The sequence below is a fragment of the Salvelinus sp. IW2-2015 genome, linkage group LG23 (genome assembly GCF_002910315.2).
Source record: "Salvelinus sp. IW2-2015 linkage group LG23, ASM291031v2, whole genome shotgun sequence".
In the NCBI taxonomy this organism is placed as follows: domain Eukaryota; kingdom Metazoa; phylum Chordata; class Actinopteri; order Salmoniformes; family Salmonidae; genus Salvelinus; species Salvelinus sp. IW2-2015.
In genome coordinates, this window is record NC_036863.1 from 38,033,744 (window position 1) to 38,052,641 (window position 18,898).

General features: G+C 42.2%; 3 protein-coding genes across 3 annotated transcripts in view; 2 read left to right on the forward strand and 1 right to left on the reverse strand.

Annotated features, from left to right (window-relative positions):
- The window catches only part of LOC111951009 (sodium/potassium/calcium exchanger 3-like), a 40,611-nt gene extending 37,638 nt beyond the window's left edge, over window positions 1-2,973 (forward strand). Inside the window, exons 15-17 of the mRNA XM_023968968.2 lie at window positions 76-188; window positions 523-588; window positions 1,077-2,973. Of these exons, the coding sequence (XP_023824736.1) occupies window positions 76-188; window positions 523-588; window positions 1,077-1,187 (290 nt within the window). The 3' untranslated portion in view covers window positions 1,188-2,973. The remainder of the gene's footprint in view (window positions 1-75; window positions 189-522; window positions 589-1,076) is intronic.
- LOC111950065 (cdc42 effector protein 2-like) overlaps window positions 1-18,898 on the reverse strand; it is a 140,935-nt gene that overhangs the window by 93,260 nt on the left and 28,777 nt on the right. The window lies entirely within an intron of this gene.
- Window positions 16,902-18,855, forward strand: chrm1b (cholinergic receptor, muscarinic 1b). The gene has a single exon (XM_023967375.2). It carries the CDS (start codon window positions 17,060-17,062, stop codon window positions 18,578-18,580), a length of 1,521 nt encoding a protein of 506 aa, XP_023823143.1. The 5' UTR covers window positions 16,902-17,059; the 3' UTR covers window positions 18,581-18,855.

An 18,898-nucleotide genomic window follows, 5' to 3' on the forward strand; every position in this document is an offset into this window, starting at 1 on the left:
CTGATCAGCCTTTCAACGTCCTGGTGGTGTAGTGTAGACTGTTTCAGTTTGACTTTACTCTCCCTCTCTCCTCAGGTTTGGGGGACATGGCGGTGTCTAACTCCATTGGCAGTAATATCTTTGACATCTTGTTGGGACTGGGTTTCCCCTGGGCTYTGCGCACTCTGGTGGTGGACAACGGATCATCGGTGGGCACTTATTTATTACAACTATGGACATTTAACAACCATCAGTATATTATTAAGGCGACAGGTAGCCTAGCAGGTTAGAGCGTTGGGCCAGTAACTGAAAATCTGTCGATTTATCCTTGAGCAAGGCACTTAACCCAAAATTGCTCTCAGGGTTGCCGTTGATAATGACAGACCCTGGCTGTGACCTCACTCTCCGAGGGTGTCTCGAGGAGAGTTGGCATATGCCAAAAAAAAACATTTCCAATTCACACGTGCCTGTTAATACATAATAGCCACGTGAGATAAAATATAAGCCCAGCATCTGACCCCCTCACCCTCTTCTTCCTCACAGGTCTACATTAACAACAAGGGCCTGGTGTATTCTGTTGTCCTGCTGCTGGCCTCCGTCTTCCTCACAGTAAGTGTGTGTGCGTGCCTGCATGCATGTGTCGTGCCACAATGGAGTTCACCATGAGTGACTGTTGCGCTACACATCTGGTTCCGAGCATCATTCAAGCACATAACAGGCCTTGCTGTATACATATTACARTTTTATTGCCGTTTCACTTTTTACAAGTATTTTGTTACAAGACCACAAACACACAGGGCGATTATAGTTTTATTGGTATTGAACTTTTTACAATACATTTGTTATGGACCATAAGCAGGGTGGCAGAAGGCAGGGCAAGTATAGTACAGTCTTTCTGGAGAYGGGTGTGGGTCCATCTACTGTTTCGGTTCGAGACACGTTTAATTGTGCGGTTCCACCAACCATCCAGTCATAGCAAAGCTATTCCTTTTTACCTCTTGCACCCTCTCGTTCCCTTTCCACTGAACCCCTCTCCATCTGCCCATCCCGTTCTCTCTCCACCTCCCTTTCTGCCCCTTCACCTCCTCTCCCTCCAGGTGATGAGTGTCCATCTGAACCACTGGAAGCTGGACCGCCGTCTGGGCCTGGGGCTGATATTACTCTATGCCATCTTCCTGCTCTGCTCCATCTTCTTTGGGCAGATGTGAGGCTGACACYGGGGGTCAACGGTCAATCCTGATTCGCTTTCCTGTAAGCTGCCACGTCCAGGAGTCCTCTGTCTCCCAGAGATCCTCTCTCCTAAAACCAAACAACAGTCTCAGCTACATTGTGCTAAAAGTTAACGTGAAGTAGCACAGACAGAATATGCTCGGATGACGTTACACACATAATACCCAAACACTCACTGTAGTCTTTTTCAGTGGTACGACCCTTTTTAATCCGGAGTGCAGTGTTTTAATACCCAACAACACAATGTTCAGCTGTCACCATGGAGAAATAATACAATAGACTAGTACTCTTGTTTGTTAACCTTAAATTTGGAACACCCGTGTTTGTTTTGAATGTACGCCCTAGCTGATGTTACCTTGTTGTGTGGGGATTCAGTATGTACATTTGTGCAAAAGTGTAGCAGTGCTGGGGTACAGTTGAGCATAGAACAGCCAGTAAGGTACTAGGAACATGACAAATGGACAGCATAGACTTATAATGGAGAAAWTATTAATAAGAGATGCAGATTATTGTGACTATAACTGACCGAGTTCCTCCAAAGAGGATTTATGAATGATTCTTTTTTTTGCCTCACCGCTTTTAAACAAGTATTGTTACAAACTAAGTAAATAATAGGCTAACGTGAAATCTATGATTTGTAGCGTTTTTAGAAGTGTTATTAGTATCGGCGACATGTTTCTATGAGTGTCACAACCTTTTGATTAAATGCGTACGGGTCTGTTGTAATAGTTGGCTATGTTAAAGTATGATCAATGTTTGTAAAAAAATCTTTCTGTACATTTTTGTTTTTCAGTATTACTGTATAACAATTATTAAGTCAACAAGACCATACTTTTTACTGTTTCTAAATGTTTACTAAATATTTTACATAGTTTTTCCAAAAAATGAATGTCAGACAGACTAGATTTGTGATGTTTTTGATATTTGTAAGAACTAGATAACATTCTTCCTATGATATTTGTGAGAATACCGTATATTGTAACTGAAAGACGATGTATATTTTTTGGTCACTTAGTAAAGTGATGCTAAAGAAGACTGACGCGTCAGATCAGCAAACTCCACCTAGATCTGATGAAAGGAGAATAAGGTTATATTGATTGTCACTTTCCATTCCACTATTAGGTTATTTAACCCAGATTAGATCCTTTTTCAGCACCTGACCCCCTTGATTTAGTATCGTTATTTATTATTTCCGAGATTTTGCATATTTCCTTTGTCAAGTGCTTGTGATTACAATAAGCATTGGTTTGCTYCTCAAAATAGTATATTCTCAAAACGTTTTATTTATTTTGAAAATGGTTTCTTTCATTACCACAATGGTAACTTCTATTAAATATAATTTAGATTTCAGATCAGATCAAATGACTCAAACTTTTTGCCAAATGAAAAGACTGCAGAAAATACTCTGTGTGTCATAGAACTAATAGTTCTGCTGTTTGCTCTCAGCCACTCATAAGCATTTTGAGCATTTTAAAAGAGGCTCACACAGAACCAGTCAAGTTCGGACACACCTACTCATCTTTATTTTTGCTATTGTCTACRTTGTAGAATAGCAGCGAAGACATCGAAACGATGAAATAACACATATGGAATCGTGTAGTAACCAAAAAAGTGGTAAACAAATCAAAATATATTTATATTTGAGATTCTTCAAAGTCGCCACCCTTTGCCTTGATGACAGCGTTGCACACTCTTGGCATTCACTCAGCCAGCTTCATGAGGTAGTCACCTGGAATGCATTTCAATTAACAGATGTGCCTTCTTGTAAAAGATAATTTGTGTAATTTCTTTCCTTCTTAATGCTTTTGAGCCAATCAGTTGTGTTGTGACAAGGTAGGGGTGTGTACGCGGCTCCCGTGGCGCAGTGGTCTAGGGCACTGCATCGCAGTGCTAGCTGCGCCACCAGAGTCTCTGGTTCGCGCCCAGGCTGGGCTGGGTTCGCGCCCAGGCTCTGTCGCAGCCGGCCGCACCGGGAGGTCCTGGGGCAACGCACAATTGGCATAGCGTCGTCCGGGTTAGGGAGGGTTTGGCCGGTAGGGATATCCTTGTCTCAGTAGTGTAAAAATGTAATAATAAAATGTATGCACTCTACTGTAAGTCGCTCTGGATAAGAGCGTCTGCTAAATGACTAAAAGTAAATGTAAATGTGTACAGAAGATAACCTTATTTGGTAAAAGGCCAAGTCCATATTATGGCAGAACAGCTCAAATAAGCAAGGAGAAACGACAGTCCATCATTACTTTAAGACATGGTCATCAATTCTGAACATTTTAAGACATCTCAACTCACATGTTCAGAGGCGACTGCGTGAATCAGGCCTTCATGGTCAAATTTCTGCAAAGAATCCACTACTAAAGAACACCAATAATAAGAGAGATTTGCTTGGGCCTAGAAACACGAGCTGGACATTGACCGGTGAAAATCTGTCCTTTGGTGTGATGAGTCCCTGTCCTTTGGTCTGATTTTTGGTTCCACCTGCTGTGTCTTGTGAGACTCAGTAGGTGAATGGATGATCTCTGCATGTGTAGTCCCCACCGTGAAGCATGGAGAGGAGGTGTGATGGTGTGGTGGTGCTTTGATAGTGACACTGTCAGTGATTTATTTAGAATTCCAGGCACACTTAACCAGCATGGCTACCACAGCATTCTGCAGCAATACGCCATCCCGTCTGGTTTGCACTTAGAGGGACTATAATTTGTTTTTCAACATGACAATGACCCAACACACCTCCAGGCTGTGTAAGGGCTATTTGACCAAGAAGGAGAGTGATGGAGTGCTGCATCAGATGACCTGGCCTCCACAATCACCCAGCCTCAACCATTAAGATGTTTGGGATGAGTTGGACCACAGAGTGAAGGAAAAGCAGCCAACAAGTGCTCAGCATATGTGGAAACTCCTTCAAGACTGTTGCATTCCAGGTGAAGCTGGTTGAGAGAATGCCAAGAGTGTGCAAAGCTGTCATCAAAGCAGAGTGGCTACTTTGAAGAATCTCAAATATAAATATATTTTGATTGTTTAACACTTTTTTGGTCACTACATGATTCCATGTGTTATTTCATAGTTTTGATGTCTTCACTATAATTAATACAATGTAGAAAATAGTCAAACTAAAGAAAAACCCTTGAATGAGTAGGTGTGTCCAAACTWTTGACTGGTACTGTATGTTGAAGAGGAGTCATCAGACTGTTGAGTGTTGTACACACTGGTTACTGGAGCTGCTACGTATCCCAGGTGTAGTTACCTGTCGTATTTTCAGTGTAGGCCTTTAATAAGTACCTACTTAGATAGGAAGACCACCAAGGAGTCCCCACTACCAACCAACCACTCATAAATCCTGACTCTGTTAACAGAGCAGGTCAGAGCACCAAATAGAAACCTGATTTAGTTCTGTCATGAAGCAGCTGTGTTTGAAGTGTGTTCTTCCTCAATGTTTTGTTCTGTTAGGTTGGAGCCACCAGCTATTCTAGCACTGAGATTAGTTTCTTTACAGATGACCTCTGATCATTGAGAACTTTTGTATGTTGTTGAATGCAATAAATACAATTTGTGCAATAACAATCCATGTCTCTCTCCTTAAGTCCTTAAAGTAAGTACAGCTGTAAAGATCTGAGAAATRATAGGTGGATGAGGACAGGGGAAACATTCCCAGTGTTTTTTTCCTCATCAAAGGGATTGTAGTCTCACAGTGGAAATGAAAAAACACTCAAAAGGGAAATGAGAGCCAAGTCTGTCTACGAGGCAACAAAAAAATGGCTCTAGGAGAAGCTACACAGACACTCACTGATCTTGTCCAGAATTGCATAGTTGAACCACCGATCGGTTATACCTCTCTCATTCTCTCTCTGTCTTCCCCATGGGTCTCTCTGTCTCCTTTGCTGACTCCAGACCTGTCGTTTACTCATTAACCCGTGAAGAGCTGCAGTAAGCTTTTAAGGCCGCTACATGCTCCACTCCGTTGATCTACATGCGTGCGTGCACATCGGTGGAGTCGTTTTTTGGGGGGGCCAATGGACTTTTCGTTGCGTTCCACCCGGAGAGGAAGTCCGCCTTCTGGGAGGGTATATCCACTAGGGGGCTTGGGATCTGAGCCTCTCAAAGCAAGCACCTCCTTCTGATTAGAGTCCAGAGGGAGCCATGCAGACAACAACCCATCTCTGCTTACCATATGCTRCACACTGCAATTGACACACACACACACACAGAATTTCCCGTCACAGTCCTAATGATGAGCATAGTGGGGACTAAAACCCCCATTTCTTTATCTTAATTCGGATCCACAGATGAGAGGCCATGGGWAGACAAAGGAAATTGAAAATAAGGAATTAATGAAGTTATCCCTTGTATAATAACAATAGATGTTTAACAACATGTCCAGTGTGATATGGCATCATCCAATATGATACAGTGTTCCTGCCTGCTGCTGTCAGTTTCTTTGTGGCAATTTCCTAAATTACTGTGTACATTACAAATACTCGACAGTCGACAGAGATGCATTTAATAGAATCATGCAGGGAAAAACAATTTCAATAAGGGGGAATTCCGACCCGAGTTAAGCGTGTGTAAATGGAACGTAATTCTCTATGCGCCTTTCTCTCTACGCATATTCTGATCTTGAACTGCTGAGGAATATTTTTGGCCACTGATACCGGAACAATAACGGCCTAGTTAAATACAGTATATATTTAGAGCTGCAATTGAACAGACATGTTACTATAGACCGTCATATATATATATTTATTTTAATTTTATTTTTTTATTATTATTTTTAATTTCGATTTATCACCCTCAGCTCCACAACTTCCCTCGGCTATGTAACAGCTAGGTAAATAAGTAAGTCATTTGGATAAGGGGATTGTGTTTTATATGTATATTACCTTATGATCCCTGGAGAAAAATGTGAAACCAGTCACATGGCAGCAAACTGAAGCATATCAACATATCACCTTTTCCCCAGTGAAGCTTATGAAATGCTGGCCTTGCAGATATGAAGACCCAAGCTATAGGCTTCTGTAGCCATGCACAAATGAAAGTATAGCGCCAAACTTACAGAGTTGATTTATTATTTCTATAATGTTGTAATTATTTGCCTGGACTTTTYACAGTATTTTTTACAATCTGTATGGTGTTAAATATTAGCCACTATCGATAGCCACCGTCAGTTATAGGGTACTAGGTGGTAACTAGCAATGTCTAATCGCTGACATAAAAAAGCAATGTTTGGGAAAAAATTGGTATGTGGATGAAGGTCATGCTTAGGTGAATAAACCATAAAGATAAATAAATGGCTACAGTTTACACTTTTTTAGTTATTTCATGACTCACTGCGCTCTAGCAAATCCTTGTGGAGGCCGGGCGCCTGCAGGCTGACTTCGGTTGTGAGTTGAACGGTGTTTCCTCCGACATGTTGATGCAGCAGCTGGCTTCCGGGTTAAGCGGGCGGGTGTTAAGGAGCGTGGTTTGGTGGGTCATGTTTCGGAGGATGCATGGCTTGACCTTCGCCCCTCCMGAGCCCATTGGGGAGTTGCAGTGATGAGACAAGATCGAAATTGGATATCATGAAAAAGGAGGTAAAGTACCCCAAAACAGTAACTCAAATAATTAGTCACTCATCCAACATATTACACCTTTACTACAAAGCTATCTAAATGTTTCTCTCTAAACAAGTTGATTATTTATCTTAAGGCGTTCCTACTTGTATATTTAAAAAACAATTATAGATCTAACTTCATTGGAATATATCTACACATTTTTCATTAAAAAAAAAATCAACTTAACACAAAATTGTTTTGTTTAAATATCTCCAAAAGTTGTGATGACACAGATAACATTTTTTGTTGAGCAAGAGCAGTGGCAGCCAGGGAAGTGTTGGGAAAATAATTTGGTGAAATCTTGGGGTCTTAATGTGAATTACAGGGGGGGACAGTTACCATCTAGTACCCTACTAACATACATTAATAACTGTCACTTTAGTGTATCATATTTGACTAACATTTTGCAAAATGTGCAATAATTTTGAACATGTAACCTATCTGAACCATTATGGACCACAGACCATTTGCAGCAGTTTAAACCCGGACCCATAAAGCATCTTAAGTCTTCCCCTTAAGGAATCATTTCCCCTTACCTAAAGGAATTGTTTTAAGGGTCTTTTCACTTTTTCTCAACTTGTTTATATTACTATCTATTACGTCAAGCTAGTTTACAGTGTAGCTATAGCTAACTAGCCAGCTATGGATTGTGCACCTTCCATTGTTTAGTTAAGTAGCTACAGTTGAAGTCAGAAGTTCACATACACTTAGGTTGGAGTCATTAAAACTCGTTTTTCAACCACTCCACAAATGTCTTGTTAACAAACTATAGTTTTGGCAAGTCGGTTAGGACATCTACTTTGTGCATGACACAATTTTTCCAACCATTGCGTACAGACAGATTATTTCACTTATAATTCACTGTATCACAATTCCAGTGGGTCAGAAGTTTACATACACTAAGTTGACAGTGCCGTGAAACAGCTTGGAAAATTCCAGAAAATGATGTCATGGCTTTAGAAGCTTCTGATAGGCTAATTGACATAATTTGAGTCAATTGGAGGTGTACGTGTGGATGTATTTCAAGGCCTACCTTCAAACTCAGTGCCTCTTTGCTTGACATCATGGTAAAATCCAAAGAAATCAACGAAGACCTCAGAAAAAAAATTGAAGACCTCCACAAGTCTGGTTCATCCTTGGGAGCCATTTCCAAATGCCTGAAGGTTCCACGTTCATTTGTTCAAACAATAGTACGCAAGTATAAACACCATGGGACCACACAGCTGTTATACTGCTCAGGAAGGAGACGCGTTCTGTCTCCTAGAGATGAACGTACTTTGGTGAGAAAAGTGCAAATCAATCCCAAAACAACAGCAAAGGACCTTGTGAAGACGCTGGACRAAACAGGTACAAAAGTGTCTATATCCATAGTAAAACGAGTCATATATCAACATAACCTGAAAGGCCGCTCAGCAAAGAAGAAGCCACAGCTCCAAAACCGCCATAAAAAAGCCAGACTACGGTTTGCAACTGCACATGGGGACAAAGATCGTACTTTTTGGAGAAATGTCCTCTGGTCGGATGAAACAAAAATAGAACTGTTTGGCCATAATGACCATCGTTATGTTTGGAGGAAAAAGGGGGAGGCTTGCAAGCCGAAGAACACCATCCCAAACTTGAAGCACGGGGGTGGCAGAATCATGTTGTGGGGGTGCTTTGCTCCAGGAGGGACTGGTGCACTTCACAAAACAGATGGTATCATGAGAAAATTCAGTCAGGAAGTTAAAGCTTGGTCGCAAATGCGTCTTCCAAATGGACAATGACCCCAAGTCACAAAGTTGTAGCAAAATGGCTTAAGGACAACAAATGCAAGGTATTGAGTGTCCATCACAAAGCCCTGACCTCAATCCCATAGAACATTTGTGGGCAGAAGTGAAAAAGCGTGTGTGAGCAAGGAGGCCTACAAACCTGACTCAGTTACACCAGCTCTGTCAGGAAGAATGGGCCAAAATTCACCCAACTTATTGTGTGAAGCTTGGGGAAGGCTATCTGAAATGTTTGACCCAAGTTAAACAATTTAAAGGCAATGCTACCAAATACTAATTGAGTGTAGGTATACTTCTGACCCACTGGGAATGTGATGAAAGAAATAAAWGCTGAAATAAATMATTCTCTCTACTATTATTCTGACATTTCACATTCTTAAAGTAAAGTGGTGATCCTAACTGACCTAAGACAGGGAATTTGTACTAGGATTAAATGTCAGGAATTGTGAAAAACTGAGTTTAAGGTATTTGCAAAAAATGTGGCAAAGGAATTTACTTTTTGTCCTACATACAGTATTTCCAAGCATAGTGGTGGCTGCATCATGTTATGGGTATGCTTGTAATCGATAAGGAMTGGGSAGTTTTTAAGGATAAAAAATAAACGCAATAGAGCTAAGCACAGGCAAAATCCTAGAGAAAAACCTGGCTCTATTCACCAGACACTGTGAGATGAATTTACCTTCAGCAGGACAATAACCTGAAACACAAGGCCAAATCTACGCTGGAGTTGCTTACCAAGAAGACAGTGAACGTTCCTCAGTGGTCGAGTTACAGTTTTGACTTAATAAATCTACTTGAAAGTCTATGACAAGACCTGAAAATGGATGTCTAGCAATGATCATCAACTGAATTGACAGAGCTTGAAGAATTTTGAAAAGAATAACGGACAAATGTTGCACACTCCAGGTGTGGAAAGCACTTAGAGACTTACTCAGAAAGACTAACAGATTTAATCGCTGCCAAAGGTGATTCTACAAAGTATTTACTCAGGGGTGTGAATACTTATGTAAATGTTTCTATTTCTGTATTTCATTTTCAATACATTTGCAAACATTTCTAAAAACATGTTTTCACTTTGTCATTATAGGGTATTGTCTGTGGATGGGTGATCTATCTTGAATTCAGGCTGTAGCACAACAAAATGTRGAAAAAGTCAAGGGGCATGAATACCTTCTAAAGGCACTGTACTTTCCTAACCCTAAATAATATACAAGATCARAGTATTTTTAATTCCACCAATTGGTGATGAAAAGGAGAAGAATATATGTGTATTTACATGGCTTCTTTCACTGATCCCTAAAAACGTTATTTTTATATATTTTAGTCTGTGGAGAAAATTCTAATTAAAGGTACACCAAATTAAAAGGAATGGCTTTAGATAAATGTACTGAAAACACTATTGAATGAAAACTCCACGAGAAATGGTTGGCCAGCAAATGGGAGGGTTTTCAGTGGTTGAATTCAATTTATTCAGAGCATGCAAGGGAACCACGCCTGCAAAGCCCGTAACGCACTAGCATAAGGTACACTACATGACCAAAAGTATGTKGACACCTGCTCATGGGCATTMATGTGGAGTTGGTCCTGCCTTTGCTGCTATAACAGCYTCCACTCTTCTGGGAAGGCTTTCCTCTAGATACTGGAACATTTCTGCGGGGACTTGCTTCCATTCAGCCTAGCCCAAACCATGAAAAACAGCCCCAGACCATTATTCCTCCTCCACCAAACTTTACAGTTGGCACTATGCATTGGGACCAAAACCAGATTTGTCCATCGGACTGCCAGATGGTGATGGGTGATTCATCACTCCCGACAACGCATTTCAACTGCTCCAGAGTCCAATGGCGGCGAGATTTACACCACCCCAGCCGACGATTGGCATGTTGATCTTAGGATTTTGTGCAGCTGCTCGGCCATGGAAACTAATTTCATGAAGCTTCAGACRAACAGTAATTGTGCTGATGTTGCTTCCAGAGGCAGTTTGGAACTCGGTAGTGAGTGTTGCAATCAAGGACAGAAGCTGTCCCATTCTGTGAACTTGTGTGGCCTACCACTTCGCAGCTGAGCCGTTGTTGCTCCTAGACGTTTCCACTTCACAATAGCATGTTGTTCCTAGATGTTTCCACTTCACAATAACAGCAGTTACAGTTGACCGGGGCAGCTCTAGCAGGGCAGACATTTGATGAAGTGACTTGTTGGAAAGGTGGCATTCTGTGACAGTGCCACATTGAAAGTCACTGGGCTCTTCAGTAAGGCCATTCTACCGCCAGTCTTTGTCTATGGAGATTGYATGGCTGTGCGCTCGATTTTATRCACCTATCAGCAATGRGCGTGGCTGGAATAGCMGAATCCACTAATTTGAAGGGGTGTCCACATACTTTTGTATATATTGTGTAAGTCTGAATAGGAAAAGCTTAGATTTCCTAAGTCTGAAGAGAAATGTGAGAATATATTGTGTAAATCTATTGTAGGACAGGCCTACTGTACAACAATACAACTCACTGTTCAATGTTATCAAAGTACAAGACTAAACAATCCCGTGCAGGTACGAAACAGTAGCTTAAAGTGTTGTAAAAGTCATTCCATCTCTGTCATAAGGGCCAGTCCCTGCTGTGGCTCAGTTATATAACATTCAATCCGTGCCCACTGTGCCAGCACTCACAGCTCTCAACAAAATACTGTATAACAACTGTAAGAATATGGTGTTGCAAACCACACTGCAAAAGACAAGGAGAAATAGGTGGTTTGGCAGGTGAACAGGCAGAGAGTGTGTGTGCTTGTGTGTGAGGGAGAACATAACTATGTAGACCTACAGTTTAACCCAAATATACRAAATATTCTAAATATAATGCTCTGTTTGTTCTCATGTTGTGTGTCAGTGTGCAAACCCAATCAAGATGTCCTGGGTGATTACTTTGCCCTTCAGCTTTATTAAYGCCTTATTACCATCTGTAAACATTGAGAAATGTTTATCTAAATGTGTTCAATTACTGGAGTATAGGACAGGAAATAAGTTGAAGGAAATGATTGGGGAGGTGGTAGCCGAATGTCAGCTGCTTGAGTTTGTACAGTAGTCTGCCTGACACATTATTTACACCAGTTATGGCAGGAGCCCTGGTTTCATTTGTTTCTGTCCTCCTATTGCGTTTTTCTCTTCGAAGAACACACCATGTCGCACCTTATGACCAAGCCATATGAGGAGCAATAATTAATGTGCATAATAAATTAAACTACACGCACGAACAGCGGACACTATAGCACGTTTGAACAAAAGAGACACCAGCGGCGAAGTTTCTCTCATTGGCTGGACCATGAGGAGTAACTCTTTTTCTTACTGTAACTTTCCTTCAGCTACATGGATGGACCATCGCATGAACTTTTCATTGCCACAAGAATGTACCGTTAAGGATGGAGAAACCTGTTGTTTTATTGTGGGCATATGGACAGCATCCAAGACAGGTTGGTAAGTGTTGAAGCATGTACTATAAACAGTTGTTTCAAGCAGTGTCGTAAATGTTGTTACTTATTGTGGCAGCAATCGTGACCATAAATAGTTTCTTTACAAGGTGTGCTGTTGCATAAAGGGGTATATTATTAGAGTGTGCAATTGAGCAGCASCCTACGAAGTACTTGACGTCAGGCGACATCTTTTGGACCTTTTTTTTTTTTGCGGACCGGCCTTGATTTCAACTTCCACAGGCGTTGATTTTTGGTGCGGACCGGACCAAGTCTGTTAACGTCTATGATTGGTTCAGATATCAGGTCCGGACCAGCCGATATTTGGCCCAAACATAGGCCGGACCGGACCAAATCTGAACCAATCATAGACATCTATGTTTCACAAGTTTGGACAGCACAGTAGAGTACAGTACACAGTGCAGTAAAGTAGAGTAGTGTACTGTATTGTACTCTACTTTACTCTAATGTACTATACCCTACGGAACTAAACTGTACTGTACTCTGACTCAAACTATACTGTATGTAGTCTAATGTACTCTAATTAATTACATTTTACTGTACCATACTCTACTGACTGTACTCTACTGAATTAAACTATACTGTGCTGTAGTGTACTCTACTGCACTGTACTCTACTGAATTAAACTATACTGTACTTTACTGAATTAAACTATACTGTTCTGTTCACTGCTATAATTAAAGGGTACTGTACCATACTGCAGTGTACTCTACTGACTGTACTCCACTGAATTAAACTCTACTGTACTGTAYCGTACTGTACTGAATAACTCTACTGTATTGTACCACAACTTACCGTATTGTACTGTACTCCTCTGTGTTCTACTGTTATCCAGAGTGACTTAGTCACTGCATTCAATGTAGGTAGATAAACAACAACATATCACTGTCATAGCAAGAAAAAATATCTGTAACAGTTACCTCAGAATGTTATTGTAGTTGTGGTCTATTGGTTTACTCTGTATGTTGGACTACTTAGAAAATCCTCACTGCCAGTGTTAAAGCTTTTGAAAAAGCTAACATAAGTCCATGTGATAGATGGGAGCAATAATACATATTTTGTTGTAATCTAAAATCAAAATGGTATTGGTTGTGTACACRTATTTTGCAGATGTTATCGCAGGTGCAGTGAAATGCTTATGTTTCTAGCTCCAACAGTGCAGTAATACCTAACAATACAAAATAAACACACAAATCCCTGAAATAAAAAGAAAGGAATTAAAGAGCAAATAATGTAAGAAATTAAACACGAAAACAAATACTGCAGTATGCTAGGAACAGGGCGACCATGTCTGTTGGCGCCATCTTGTAATCTTCAGTTGGCTCCTCTTTCCTATTAAGAGGCGTGACAAATTATTATTGTGATATAATGCTTTCTTAATTGAGAAGGTATAGCTTTCTTAATTGAGAAGGTATAGCAGTTGAAATTTCGCCATATAATCAATGACTAAACTATACAGTTCCAGTCAAAAGTTGACACACCTACTCATTCCAGGGTTTTTCTTTATCTGTACTATTTTCTACATGATAGAATAATACTGTAGACATCAAAAGTAAGAAATAACACATATGGAATCATGTAGWAACCAAAAAAGTGTAAAACAAATCAAAATATATTTTAGATTCTTCAAAGTAGCCACCCTTTGCCTTGACAGCTTTGCACCCACTTTCCATTCTCTCAAACAGCTTCATGAGGTAGTCACCTGGAATGCATTTCAATTAACAGGTGTGCCTTGTTAAAAGTTAATGTGCGCAATTCCTTTCCTTCTTAATACGTTTGAGCCAATCAGGTGTATTGTGACAAGGTAGGGGTGGTATACAGAAGATAGCCCTATTTGATAAAAGACCAAGTCCACGTTATTGCAAGAACAGCTCAAATAAGCAAAGAGAAATGAGTCCATCATTACTTTAAAACGTTGAAMGTTTTTTCAAATGCAGTCGCAAAAACCATCAAGCGCTATGGCGAAACTGGCTCTCATGAGGACTGCCACAGGAAAGGAAGACCCAGAGTTACCTCTGCTGCAGAGGATAAGTTCATTAGAGGTACCAGCCTCAGAAATTGCAGCCCAAATAAATGCTTCAGAGTTCAAGTAACACACACACCTCAAYGGTTCAGAGGAGACTGCGTGAATCAGGCCTTCATGATCGAATTGCTGCAAAGAAACCACTACAAAAGGACAACAATAAGAAGAAGAGACTTGCTGTGGGCAAGAACCTCGAGCAATGGACATTAGACCAGTGGAAATCTGTCCTTTGGTCTGATGAGTCCAAATGTGCGGCTTTTGGGTCCAACCGCCGTGTCTTTGTGAGACGCAGTGTAGRTGCGGATGATCTCTGCATGTGGTTCCCACCGTGATGCATGGAGGAGGAGGTGGGATGGTGTGGGGGTGCTTTGCTGGGGACACTGACTGTGATCTATTTAGAATTCAATGCAYACTTAACCAGCATGGCTACCACAGCATTCTGGTTTGCGCTTAGTTGGACAATCATTTGTTTTTCAACAGGACAATGACCCAACAGACCTCCAGGCTGTGTAAGGGCTGTTTGACCAAGAACGRGAGTGATGCAGTGCTGCATCAGATGACCTGGCCTCCACAATCACCCGACCTAAACCGAATCGAGATGGTTTKGGATGAGTTGGACCACAGAGTGAAGGAAAAGCAGCCAACAASTGCTCAGCATATGTGGGAACTCCTTCAAGACTGCTGGAAAAGCATTCCAGGTGAAGCTGGTTGAGAGAATGCCAAGAGTGTACAAAAGCTATCATCAAGGCAAAGGGTGGCTAATTTGAAGAATCTCAAATATAAAATATATTTTGATAGGTTTAACACTTTTTTGGTTACTACACGATTCCATGTGTGTTAATTCATAGTTTTGATGTCTTCACTATTATTCTACAATGCAGAAAATAGTAAAAATAATGAGAAACCCTTGAAAGAGTAGGTGTGTCCAAACTTTCGACTGGTACTGTATGTTCAACATCTGGAAAATACGTATTTTCGACGTCCGTATAAGATGTATTTTTCACATCCGGAAAAGACGTCATCTAACTTTTCATTCAGCACCTGAAATGCACATGATGTTGTCTGGAAAAGACGTCTAAAGTCTTTTCAACATCATTTTGCTTACTGGGAGATTTCACACTATCGATTTTACTACGAGAGTTGCAGTAGCMCTACCTACAATCAATGCAACTCAAAGTAGTCAAAACTATGACAACTGCCACCATACCTGCACTATTTACAAAAATTATGTAAACTGATTTTCAATTTCAACACATTTCTCTCCCTTTGAATCTACAATGAACAAAAATATAAACACAACATGTAAAGTGTTGGTCCCATGTTTCATGACCTGAAATAAAACATCCCAGAAATKTTCTATATCAACAAAAAGCTTATTTCTCTCAAATATTGTGCACAAATTTGTYTACATCCCTGTTAGTGAGCATTTCTCCTTTTCCAAGAAAATCCATCCACCTGACAGGTGTGGCATATCAAAAAGCTGATTAAACAGCATGGTCATTACACAGGTGCACCTTGTGCTGGGGACAATAAAAGGCCACTCTAAAACATTTACATTTACATTTAAGTCATTTAGCAGAAGCTCTTATCCAGAGCGACTTACAAATTGGGTTAAAATTGGGTTAAAATGTGCAGTTTTGTCACACAACACAATGGCTAACACAATGGCTACAGATGTCTCAAGTTGAGGGAGCATGCAATTGGCATGCTGACTACATGCTGACTACAGGAATGACCACCAGAGCTGGTACCAGAGAATTGAAGGTTAATTTCTCTACCATAAGCCACCTCGAACGTTGTTTTTGAGAATTTGGCAATATGTCTAACCGGCCTCACAACTGCAGACCATGTGAATTKGGTCGTGTGTGTGAGCGGTTTGCGGATGTCAACGTTGTGACCAGAGTGCCCCATGGTGGCGGTAAGGTTATGGTATGGGCAGGCATAAGCTACGGACAACGAACACAATTGTATTTAATCGATGGCCTATTTTGAATGCACAGAGATACCGTAACCAGATCCTGAGGCCCATTGTCGTGTCATTCATCCGCAGTCATCACCTCATGTTTCAGCATGCTAATRCAGAGCCCCATGTCACAAGGATCTGTACACAATTCCTGGAAGCTGAAAATGTCCCAGTTCCTCCATGGCCTGCATACTCACCAGGCATGTCACCCATTGATCATGTTTGGGACACYCTAGATCGAAGTGTACGACAGAGCATTCCAGTTCCCACCAATATCCAGAAACTTCTCACAGCCATCGAAGAGGAGTGGGACAACATTCCACAGGCCACAATCAACAGCCTGGTCAACTCTATGCAAATGAGATGTGTCACACTGCATGAGGGAAATGGTGGTCACACTAGATRCTGACTGGTTTTCTCTACYTTTTTGTTTTTAAAGGTATCTGTGACCAACAGATGCATATCTGTATTCCCAGTCATGTGAAATCCATAGATTAGAGCCTAAATTATTTATTTAAATTKACTGATTTCCTAATATAAACTGTAACTTAGTAAAATCTTTGAAATTGTTGCATTTATATTTTTGTTCTGTATATCCTCTTGTTTGCATTCAGCAGTAAACTCATTAAGCACTAAAAGTTATGAAAAATGTATCATAGTTACAGCATGTCACCTAGTCTGTGAGTCAACAGAAAGGCAGGATATCAAACATGGTGGGTAAACTGAACATGGTGGCTAAAYTTAATGAGTTTCTCAGAACTGCCTGTACTGGAGATATGACAATGTAATTTACCGGGATGACGTTTTTCTAATTATATCAATGGACCAGTTAAACAAATTCTCTAAATTATTGACAAAATATGTGTATAAAGGTCATGATTGTTAGCAATGTGCTCCATCTCATGACTGTTCTCTTGTTCTGCAGTTGGCCCTGAGACGGTAACTCCATGCCAGATGTCAACATCAGCGATTCCCTGTTGTGAAGAAGAATGACTTTTGCTCCACCGCTTAACTCTGCGTCGCTCTGTGGAAGATGAACCACTCCTGTGTCTCCCAGACCAGTGACACCACCAATGTGACAGCAGATCCACTGGGGGGCCATGAGATATGGGAGGTGGTGGTGATCGTACTCATCACAGGGCCTCTCTCGCTGGTCACTATCATAGGTAACCTGCTGGTGGTGATCTCCTTCCGGGTCAACAGGCAGCTGCGCACCTTCAGCAATTACTTTCTGCTGAGCCTGGCGGTGGCGGACCTGATCCTGGGGGCAGTCTCYATGAACCTCTATGCTGTTTATATTATCATGGGACGCTGGACTCTGGGCAGCCTGGCCTGTGACGTCTGGCTGGCTGTGGATTATGTGGCCAGCAATGCCTCCGTCATGAACCTGCTGGTCATCAGCTTCGACCGCTTCTACTCCATCACCAGACCTCTCACCTACCGGGCCAAGCGCACCACACGCCGGGCAGCCGCAGCCATCGGCCTGGCCTGGGCCGTGTCCTTCATCCTGTGGGGGCCAGCCATCCTRTTCTGGCCCCATGTAGTGGGCAGGGCCTCACAGGGCGCGGGTGAATGCTCTATCCCGTTCCTGACCGAGCCTGCTCTCACATTCGGCACGGCCATCGCTGCCTTCTACCTTCCTGTCACCATCATGGGAATCCTGTACTGGAAGATCTACTGGGAGATCGAGAAGCGAGCCCAGGGTCTGGAGGGGCTAATGGGRTCTGGGAGCAGTGGAGGGGCCTCCCAGGTGTCTGGGCGAAGGGATGTCTACTCCAGCAGCACCAAGAGCAGTGTGAGCAGCTCCAGAGAGGTGCCTGTGGGCAGGGAGCAGAGCAGTGAGGTGTCCCAGGGCTGCTTCCCTGTGAGAGAGGAGYCTAAACAGAGCAGTGGGAGGAGAATAGCAACACTGTCATTGTCTCCCACCAAGGGGGCCTACGGGGAGGGCTGCAGAGACAGCACCTGTAACGTAGATGAGGAAGAGCCTACTGTCTCCCTTTCCTCCTCAGAGGAAGAACCAGAGCAGACGCAGCAGGGGGCGAGCGCTAAGACAAGCCCTAAAGCCATGATCCCACTCAGAGACGCCCAGGGCAGAGACACCGTAGGGGCCACCAAACCCCTGACATCCAGGGCAGAGGACAGTACAGCAGGTCCACAGGGCAGGCAGCCCCCCCTAAGGGGCTCCACAGCAGACTCCAGACGCCACAAGCAGCCCAAAGCCAAGAGGAGGAGGAACACAATTGTCAGGGAGAAGAAGGCAGCCAGGACCCTGTGTGCCATCCTGCTAGCTTTCATCCTGACCTGGACGCCGTACAACATCATGGTGCTGGTGTCCGTCTCCTACTGCGTGCCCGAGAAGCTGTGGCAGCTGGGCTACTGGCTCTGCTACATCAACAGCACCGTCAACCCAGTCTGCTACGCCCTCTGCAACGAGCACTTCAGAGTCACCTTTAAGACGCTGCTGCTCTGCAGGCCGGGACAGAGGAACTGGGGAATGGCTTATAACGCCAACCATGCCTCCTTCAGGACACACAAGACCAGCAGTACWGTCTGAACTTTTTCAAAGCTAGACACTACCCTCTAGCTTAAGAAGAGTCAGACCTGCCCTAGTAAAAGACAATCCATGCAAGTGGCTGATTTTTGAAGAAGGCAGAGGAATTGCTTTTTGACTGTTAGATAAAAACAGACAGGCTAAGTATGATGGGCATTGACATCCATAACAGTCAATAGCAGAAAACCTACCCAGGGTATTGCCTCAAAGTACAKTCTTTCTTAAGAACATTACATTGCATACATCTATGATAATCAYGCAGTCTGTTTTTGCCCATGACTGTCTTCAAACTTTCCTTCCTCACCCTCCCCTTCCGTTCCT